At 43.2% G+C, this 10,393-nt stretch overlaps 1 protein-coding gene across 4 annotated transcripts in view; it reads left to right on the forward strand.

Annotated features, from left to right (window-relative positions):
- The window catches only part of SLC15A2 (solute carrier family 15 member 2), a 50,719-nt gene extending 40,534 nt beyond the window's left edge, over positions 1–10,185 (forward strand). For all 4 annotated transcript variants that reach the window (XM_079311842.1, XM_079311843.1, XM_079311841.1 and 1 more), the window contains 6 exons: positions 2,176–2,222; positions 4,315–4,425; positions 5,502–5,598; positions 7,983–8,129; positions 9,165–9,269; positions 9,786–10,185. In XM_079311842.1, coding sequence (XP_079167968.1) covers positions 2,176–2,222; positions 4,315–4,425; positions 5,502–5,598; positions 7,983–8,129; positions 9,165–9,269; positions 9,786–9,962 — 684 coding nt within the window. In that variant the 3' untranslated portion in view covers positions 9,963–10,185. The remainder of the gene's footprint in view (positions 1–2,175; positions 2,223–4,314; positions 4,426–5,501; positions 5,599–7,982; positions 8,130–9,164; positions 9,270–9,785) is intronic.
- The last annotated feature ends 208 nt before the right edge of the window (positions 10,186–10,393 follow it).

Genomic DNA, 10,393 nt, shown 5'->3' on the forward strand with positions numbered 1-10,393 from the left:
TTTGTTTTGCTGAACAGAATAAATGATGAAGCTCATTTCAGGCTCTGCAGTAGAGCTGGCTGTATTTGGACTTTTGTGTATTTCTGCAACAATCAGAGAGAGGCATATGGGATGTGTAGGGCAGATTCTGGTATCTTTTATGCATACCTGTATCCTAAGAAGCTCTCTTGAAATTCCTGATGTTATTGCACATTGTGGCAGATGTGTAAATGCCATCAGAATCATCCTTATGCTAAAATATCCATTTTCTTTGCAGTTCCTGAGCCTTCTAACTTGCAGGGTAGCCACACCAAGCATTCCATATTATATACTAGAAACCATGTAACCGTTTACAAAAATTAATTTAAAGCATTTATTTTGTCGTAGCATCAAGTTTTTTTGCTGATTATCAAACCTTATGGTTTGGAGTCTGGGGTTCAGTATTACACAAAGTTAAGTTTCCCTGTGACCCTGAAAGCAGTGTACTGTTTCCTTAAGAAATGGATAGTTGTGATTTTCATACAATCCTTAAGAAGCAAAAGCCTGCAACAGGCTTGGAGCATAGCAGTCTCAGAGCTCCAGTACATCTATGCTGCCCCAGCTGTCTAGACTGTGCTTAAGTTAATGCCCACCCTGGCAGAGGCAGGCTCTCGTGCTGGGAAACATCTGTGCTGTTGGGTGATGCTATTGACCTGTCATTCACAGCTCTAGATAAGGGAGATGTGGAAGACAGCGTGGTAAATGACACTTTTCCAGCATTGCAGCACAAGGAAAGCAATGCCAGCATCACTGCTGTGTTACAGGGCTCACCCTCGAGTAACCCCCCTCACTGCTGGCTTTGGCCCACTCACTCAGGTGGGAGTGCTTTCCTGGAAGGATCCTATCTGAAATTGGTTTCTTCTCCTTTGTGGGCTGTAGAGTAGGCAGGAAATGAATTTGAGAGCTCTGGGGATCATCAGTGAAAACGAGTAATAATTTGGCTGGTCTGTCTGCAGTGAACTAGGGTATTCATCCCCATGAGCCTCCCATGGAAAAAAATGATGTTGCCGTTTATTATTTATTGCTCTGACATTTATTATTCACTGTAGCTATTCATAATTTAGGGCATATGTTATTTGTGGGTAGCATATTACTCTGAAGTACAATAGACACTAATAGATACACTGAAATTCTGGATCCTTGGTCTCAGAAACTCAGGGTTTCACATCAGGAAAAAAGGTGCAGAGAAAGGGCCAGAAAATTTTGAAATAGTGCCAGTTTCTGAGAGTCCCTTTTGGCTTGCCTGGGTTCCATCTGTGAGCAGTGCAAATTGAAATTGTCCTGCCATCTTCAGTGGACATGGCACAGCTCTGGATTTCTACCAAGAGCATTGCTTTGTGTTCTTTTTTCTGTGACATACAACCTCCAGGGCAGGGCTGTGTCTTAACAGTGTTTTTTCAGCATGGTACACGAAATAGGTCTCTCCAAATGAATGTTGACTAACTATCTAGCTGTGGTCTCCAGGAGAGAGACTCTGACTCCCCAGTGTGCCCATCCAGATGGCCATTTCAGGAATCTGTCTGCAGGGATCTGTTTGTGAGCACAAACCAGCTCAGTGCATCTTGGTTTCTCCTGCTCTCTGCCTACACATTACAGCAGTTTAATCTCTTGAATATCAAAGATCAGGAAAAGCTTGAGTGATGCATGATGATCAGTATAGTAACTTAGCAGTTCCTCTCAGCTTTAGACTTCTGTGAAGTTTATGCATATGACAAAAATCAGAGCCTGAAAGTTAGGCATTGATAGATTTTGTAGGAGTAAGGCGCTCAAGTTTAATTGTAACTAGTCACTGAAAGATGCTAATGTGGATAGTGCTCTCTTGCTATCTTAAGATTGAGAAAAATACTTTTTTTGGAGGGTGTTACATGCCTCGTAGAAGGGTGACTGGCTGAAATTCAGCAGCCTTCATTACAGAGGAGATGAGGAGAAAAGGTATGATCTCATCTCCAGCCTTTGGAGGAGATGAAATTTTGCCCTTTGCTTCATTGTACCAGGGCTCCCCAACTGTGGCCTGATGTAAAGCTTATGTGAGAGTCCAGTGGATTTCCACAGGCTTTGCAGCACATGTGTAACTCTGCAGTCACCACTATTGTCTGCCACACACTGTAAGCCAGCATTAATAAATATGTTTGATGTTTTTTTTCTTCCCCTCTTTAGATTACAGACTTGGAAGCAAAGCCAGAGAACGGTTTGGCAGCTGTTAGGTAGGAATGGCTTTTTTTGAGGATTTGGCAGTGGTTGGGTGAGGGAAAGTGCTTTTGTCTAATGCATCTGTATGTAACATAGCCCAGATGTTCTTGGGTTGGAATCCAGTCCACACTTCTCATTTGGGTGTCAGCTGTGGAGGCTTGAGAGAGTGTCACCTCCCACACATGCCATGCAGAGCTGAGAGCATTGCTGCTCACTGCCTAGGACAGTCTGGGCTGAGATGGCAATATAAAAGAGCTTCTTCCTTGGAAAAGTGGCAAATTCATCTCACTGATGAAAGGAAAGCAGCAATTTGGATAGGAGCTGTTGCTGTCCTTTGCAAATTGGCCAGCTCATGATGTTCACCCAAACCCATGCACAAGTGTCTACTAAATCAGATACAGCAACAATTTTACATACTCATAAACAATTCAGCTGGGCATTGGGCTCTGCTTAGTTCACTCTTTCTAATTTGAGCTACTCCATTTAGCCCATGAACACTCCTGTGCTGGTTTGTGCTGGCTGCTGAGGTGCAGAAGATGAAAATTTGACAAAAAACCAAAAAAACCAAAAAAACCCCAAACCAGCCAAAAAACAAAACACCAAAAAAACCAAACCAAACAAAAAAAACCCCAAACCAACCTACAACCCCCCCCCCCAAATCCCCCAAAACCAACAAACCAAACAAACAAAACAACAAAACAAACAACAAACCAACAAAAAAAACTCCCAACAGGATTCTAGCTGAACTTCCTAGAGGATTTTGGCAAGGTGAAATTTTAAAAAAACCCCCAAACCAACAAAATGTACCCACCACAATAGCAAAACCAAAAAACAACCAAACAAAACAAACCTTAAAAACAATATTGTGAAAGTCTAGACTGACTAAACACTTTGAAGACTTGATTCAGTCAGGATTTTTAAATATTTTCTTGTGGAGATTTTTGACAAAATTCCCAGCCTTTCCCTTTAACAATTTGTTAACAAAGAAGTCTGACTAGAAAGAAACTATGGTTGCACTAAAAATTTACTTTTGTTAAGCATTTTACTAACTTCAGGGATTTCACCCCCATTTAAAGAACTGAAAACCAGAATATCTTTTAACATAGATCAAATGAAAATGTTTGGTTTCACTAACAATTTTTGAATCGCCAGAAGGAAACTGTGTTTTGTTTATGAACAAAAAAATCAAACAAACTGTTCCCTTATACGTTTTAGTTTTGATGAAGATACTTTATCATGCTAGAAAGCTCCTTGCCACTGGCAGAAACTCTGTGCCAGCATGGTGCACCTGCTCACCAGGACACACAACTTCAGAGTTTGCTGTGGCAGGCTGAGACTCTGTCCCCTCACACAGCCATGGAACAGTCACCACAGTGTCATAGAATGGTCTGGGTTGGAAGGGACCTTGAGATCACTTTGTACCAACCCCTCCCGCTTGACCAGGTTGCTCAAAGCCCAATCCAACCTGGCCTTGAACATTTCCAAGGGATGAGGCATCCACAAGTTTGTTGGGCAACCTGTTCCAGTGTCTCACTACCTTCATAACAAAGAGATTCTTCAAAAAATCTAACATAATTTAACCCTACCCTCTTTCAGTTTAAAGCCATTGTCTCTTGTCCCATTACTCCATACCCTTGGAAGAAATCCCTCTCCAGCTCTCTTGTAGGACTTCTTCAGGTATTGGAAGGTGCTCTAAGGTCTCCCTGGAGCTTTCTCTTCTCCAGGCTGAACAGTCCCAACTCTCTCACCCTGTCTTCACAGGAGAGGTGCCCCAGCCCTGTGACCATCTTAGTGGTGTCCTCAGAATTTGCTGCAATCTTGGTTGGTCTCTGAGATTGGATTGCCTGGAAGTTCTAGACCACAAAAAGTGAGGGTCGCTTTTCATAGAAAAGAGAGTAAGAGGGTAAAATTATGCAACAGGGGAACTAATCTTGTATTGAAAAACTAGGCAATGAATCAGACAAATATTTTGGTAACTTACAGAAGAGACTCTCATAACCTGTGGAATTACAGAATGCTTTGGGAGAGTATGCAAACTTCTAAAGTGTCTGCTATTATGTTCTCCTGCCCTGTATGACAGGTCAATGAAATATGGTTTCTTTGCAGATTCATTAATGGTTTGAGCCAAGATGTCAACCTCACCATCAATAGCAAAAGGTTCATTGCTGTTCAGAAAAATTACAGTGCTTCTGAGTACTCACTGCTGCAGAGGGACATGTAAGTTTGCCTTCCTGAGCTGCACGTCCTTGTTGAGGTATTTCCTTGGGAACAAAGAGACTTTTCTCACCCTAATAGCAAAACCTGCATTGCTATTGTCCTGACATGTGGTTGTGGGGGCTGATGTTTGTGAAAACAGAATTATCAGCTGAGTGCAGAGCAGGTGCTCCAGGCCACTCATGTGTGTGCAGAAGTTTTTATTCACATTATGTGGGGGCACAGAGGGAAGAGACTGGCCATTCCTGTGCATCTATCAGTGGAGTAAGGTGGGGCATGGTAAAGCCTCCTCTGCCATTTAGTGCCTGCTTTATTTTGTTATCCTCTCAGGCCCAAGCTCCTGGTGTAATGGTGCTCTCAGGGAAAGGCCAGTTCATATTCCATGCTACAGAGTGTTAGTGTGTGGGTTGGTAACATCAAGTAGCATTACATGGCTTTGCAGGCTGGGCTTGTTAGACAGGGGCTCCATATGGCCTTGGTTTGGCAGCACTGGAGTTGGCTCTTGTAGGGTATTCCTGGCATTTTCAATGTTTCAAAACAAGCTTCATGGCTTTTCTCTGCATCAGCTCCATCCAAAATATTTATTGCTGCAATTTAGTAGGACGCAGCAGCCATTGTGGCAATGCTGCTGAGCCTCTGTGCCATCTCACACATCCAAAATCAGAACAAATATGAAGGCTAATTTGCTCTACTGAAAGGAAACAAAGTTGCTTCTGGGTCCACATCTCTGAATTCCTGTTGACTACTTGTCTGCCCTCCATTTCCTGAAGAAATGAAGCAAAATTTGGGAGGAAAATAAACCTGAGGGGAGAAAAAAATTACATGAGTACTAGGAAGAAACAGAAACAATTAAAAAATGTTAGTAATTGCCTGGGTCACTAGGTGAATTCTAGTCAGTGTCTAAGTGCTTCTGGAAGGATAATATAGCAAGAACTCCAGTGATTGTCTGGTATAAATACTACTGCATCTTTACATCCTGCATCCTCCCTGCTCCATTTCAGGGGCATGTTTGATAGCTCTGCTCTACGTTTTGTTTGTGAAACTAACTGGGAAATACTGTCCTTCATCCTTTTATCTAGATATAACAATGGAAAATGCATAACTGAAGCAGGAGAGTTCCCCCTGGAGCTGGGGCTGCTTGACTTTGGTGCCTCATACACCATTGTGATAACTAATGTAAGTGTTCCTGTGATGTTAACACACTCCTGTTTTGTTCTCTGGTAGAGCTTTTGTTTCTGTGTTGTTGACTCTCACTTGCTTTGTCCACTCTCTGATCCCTGGGCAGTAGCTATCTGAAGGCAGTCCATTATGAAAGGGATAGTAAAAAGTTTTGGTACCTACATAGGCAAGGTGGGTATGTATTTGTTTCACCTCACACTGTGATCATGTCAGGTTGCCTGGGTTAAAAATAATAAAAATACTCATGCCATCCTTGAACCCTTAACATTGACCCAGAGCACTGCAAAGAGCTATTACCATCTGCCAAGAGCTGACTCTGCTTGTGGTCTTTAAAATACTGTACCTGGTGGTGCCTCACACCCCCAAAAAATGCAGAAACAGTCTGCTCTATCCTCACATTTATCTTACTGAACTAAAGACTGATCTTCCAAGATTTTGTAGATTATGCATAGGGAGAAGAGGGACAAAGTCTTGAGGGAGGAGGTTAGTGAAGTTGTACACCTGTTTCTTCCTCTCACTGTCTGTACAGGTAATTTGGAGCAATTGTCAAAGCACAGTGTTCTGAACAGCCTAGCCCTGATGGGATCTGAGCACCACTGAGAGAGTGGATTCCTTTCCCTGCCTGCCAACCTCTCAGACACACTGCTTCAACCCTGGTCCAACTGGCTGGGGCCACAGAGATGAACGTGATCAGCTTAGTTCCCATTTTAACCTTTCCACCACAAAGGCACACAGACAAACTGGGTCTGACAGGACACACAGCTAAGCTGCCCTCTGAGACTGTGGCTGCTGTGCTGTGATGAGCAGAGCAAAGTGTTGTCAGCTACTCCCTGGCAGCAGCATCTCCCTGTTGGGCAATTAATGGGAACTGTTCATGTCTGCGGAGTCCAAATACATCGGGGGAAAATATAGCCATGAAGCACCTGGCATTTTTTTTCCCAATTCCAGTAGCTGGAGTGGAATGTACAGCCCTGGAGGGAACAAGCAGATGCTGCCATCTGTGAGTGCAGAGATTTATGTACATAAAACACACACACTTGAAGTGATGTTGGCCAGACCCCTCTTCCATGGCTGCAAGCCTCTTTCACCAGATGACAAACCAGATAGAGAAGCTGCATTAAAAATATAACACTGAGAAAATTGCCCCAGAGCCTCTGGTAGCAGGGCCAGCTGAGGTAGATGTGTCCCATGTCACTGTGCCAAGGATTCCAGTTTGTGGTCCCCCTCTGCATAAGTCCCTGCTATAGCCCTGGCTATAGGGTGGGCTCTGTGCCTCAGCCCTTCTGAACCCTGTGCTAGTAGTTTAATATTTTTCACCCTCTCTCTTTCACCATATCTTTCACCATATCTCTCTCTGTGGTTTCTGCCTTCTGTAGAGAGTTAGTTTGCTTGAGGCCAAGATCACTTTTAATTATTGCAGTGATTTGTACTGAGCCCTGCTCCTCTGCCAGGAGTGCCATATAGAAGAACCAAGAATACAATATATTAGTCTGCTAATGTAGCTGAACTGTGAAACTTAAATCATGGGGATGCTGCCTTCTACCCAGCCTTCCTCAGTGTGCAGTTACAGCATGGTGCTTGTGACATTTCTTTATGGGCTAAAGAGCAATGCACAGCTCTCCTCTCACCCCTTTTAGCCTGCTGAAATACAGTCTCTTGATTTGCCTCCCTGGCAATGATTGGTGATTAAGAACATCTCGTAAACATCCCTTGTATTTTCCCTAGTACTCTCCTTAAACACAGGGCTTTCTGCCTGAAGTCATTTCAGTCTAGTGTTTTGCTGGCTTCTAGTCAAATCTCACTCAGCCTCTGAGCCTCTGTGCATCACAGGCAGTATTAATTACACTAGGGAAAACAAACAAAAATAATTAGGAATACAGCTACCATAACTATCTGAATAGATCTAATATGGAGCAGTCTTTGCTGCTCTTGGCATTCCTGAGCTGAATTTGTTTGGATGTCAATGATTTCATAGGGAAATTGTACAGTGCTGATAAAATAGGAGCAGTGACCACATGGATGCACTTACCCTTTCTTCCTTTTTTCACCTTGGGGACAGCAGCAGGTCACAGGCTCTGCACTGGAAACTCACAGGCTTTTCCCAGCCCCACTACAGAATACAACTTATTGGCTTGCAATAATTCATGGAGTTCTTGTGGTACCTGAATGAGCTGGAATGCTTCCATCATGCTCTCTCTGCCCCATGCAGCAGGAGTCACTCTATTCCCAACAGGCTTGGAAATGGCAGGGATGAGAACCCTAGTTTGCTTCAAAGGCAGCTTTGCTTAAAACTTTATTGTGGTAAACTTGCTGTTGTTGTCCAGGCTAAGAAAGATCTGATCTTTCAGCAGCTAATCAGTGTGCCTCTATTTTCCTGATAGATTTCTGGAGGTGCTGTTGAGACGTGGAAGTCAGAAGACATCAAAGCCAACAATGTCCATATGGCCTGGCAGTTACCACAATATTTATTGATATCTGCTGGGGAGGTGATGTTCTCCATTACAGGCCTGGCCTTCTCCTATTCTCAGGTACTCCACTTAAAGATAAGGGCCTTCAATTAGACTTCAAGATTTATTTCTGCATTTGTCCTTGACTTGTCATACCTGCTTTGACATGACTCTTAATAACAATGTTATCTATCCTTCAGCTGAAAGTGGGATTATAACACACTTTGCTGGGTGCCCTGAAGTTAAATTAATTTATATTCTGGAGATATCTGTTCTCACTGATACTTGGAAATATCCTTTTCTGGTAAACCTGAGAACACAGAACAGAACTGGGTAGTTAACAGGAAAACTTGGAATGTTTTAATATCAGGGTTTTCTCCTAGAAAAGTATTTTGTGCTAAATATTTTTCAGTGATATAAAGGCAAAGGTATCTCAAGGGCTACAGGGTGGCACGGGGGCTTGTCACCTGCTTTAAATTGAGATACTGAAGGGGTCTAAACATGCTAGGTTCTAACAAAGGAGCAAGGGGTAACGAACTTGCAAAGCATGGTTTGATTTTTGTCTGGGGAGCTGGATGAGAAGAGAGGGCTGAGACATTACGTGGTTGCACAGCTACTGAAGCTACTCAAATTTATCCCTGGAGTAAGGTGCAGATGTTTACTAATGAGGATGATTAATACTGTGAGATGATCTGTAATGGGATGTGAAAAATTTGTCCTCAGCAGGAAATTTAACATCAAGATCCAGTCTCTTTTCCAAAGGTGTGCAGCCACATGGCACCTGACTCCAGGCTGCAGGGCTGGTGTGGCTCCTTGGACGTCCTGACTGCACCATTTCAGACAATGCAGGTTGGGGAGGACCCAGATCCAGCTCTGTAACAACAGCATCTCCTGCTTCTCCAATGTGTCCTCCTGTCAATGTTTTGAAGCTGTATGCAGCTGTTGTGATTAACCACATATTACCCACTCCACACAGAGGAAATTCCACACAGAGGAAAAGTGATCTGCTCCTCGGCTGAGCCCAGTGACAGCGACACTGGCAGGACTGCAGAGGGTGAAGCAGGGCCTCAGGGCACAGCAGGATTCCCACTGACCAGGCCCTTCTCCTCTTTTCAGTCTCCAGCCAGCATGAAGTCGGTGCTGCAGGCAGGCTGGCTGCTCACGGTGGCTGTGGGAAATACCTTTGTGCTCATTGTTGCTGAGGCTGCACCAATGGCACAGGTATGGTTTGGCTGTTGAAACAGAGGTCATGCTTTACAACAGGCTGCTGGTGCTTCTGGATGGCCATGTCCTGGTGCACAGCTTCTCTGCCCAGCCCTGAAATGTCAGGCTTACAGGGGGAGGTCATGGTGCAGAGGTAGTTTAATTCAGGCTGTGAATCTTCTGGGGTGATGCCATGAAGATGTGAACTTTTTTCCTGGCCAGCATCTGCCTCTCCCAAAAGAATCTTGTAGGCAAAAAGTCCAGGTAGATATGTTCCAGTCAGATTTGTAAGAAAAGATTTAATGAAACCAACTCAATCTGTTTTGTTTCAAAAGGTATCATACATTTGTAATTACATTATATTTACAAGTATTTACCAGAGAGCAGGACAAGAAAGTTTTTATCTTGTGAGCTATTTTGGAAACCAAAAAATAATTTTCACCCAGCTCTTTAAAAAGCACTTGAAAGTGCAGAGATATCCTCCAGACTGAGAGTCTGGGGTCTCCTGACCTGCTGTTCTTTTTTCTTTCCTAGTGGGCTGAATTTGTCTTGTTCACTGTTCTCCTCTTTGCTGTGTGCATTATTTTCTCCATCATGGGATATTTCTATGTCAGTGTGGATCCAGAGGACCTAGAAGAAAAGGAAGAGAAGAGAGAGACCTCAAGCAGAGGAAACATGATTGGTCTTGTTACTCAGAAAACAAAGCTCTAACACATCATGGGTTGGGATTTTTTTTTTAAACTCAGTTATGAGAGGGTAAATGAAGGGTGGGGATGGTGTTACTTTATTTTAGAGCATTGCAGTCTTTATTACTCAAAATGTAGCCACCTTATAAATGAGACCAAATAGCCCTCTGTAAAAACAATGGGGGTCCTGAAATCGGAGCAAAACTCCCTGGGAAAGCTCCTCAGGTATTAAAAACCCTTATTAGTAATTACAGTGTAATTTAAAACCTGCCCATCTTTTTAACCATGGAATGTTTCCTGCGATTTTGCCTTAAACATATATTTAGGGCAGCAGGGAGGAAGAGTGGAAGAAATGCCATATGACACAAAAATCTGGAAATGCTATGAGGGAAGAAAGAGAAAAAGCTAGTATAGAAATTAGGGAAGAATAGATGTTAGTGACAGAAGGATTTTTAA

Source organism: Erithacus rubecula (assembly GCF_903797595.1).
Source record: "Erithacus rubecula genome assembly, chromosome: 8".
NCBI lineage: Eukaryota > Metazoa > Chordata > Aves > Passeriformes > Muscicapidae > Erithacus > Erithacus rubecula.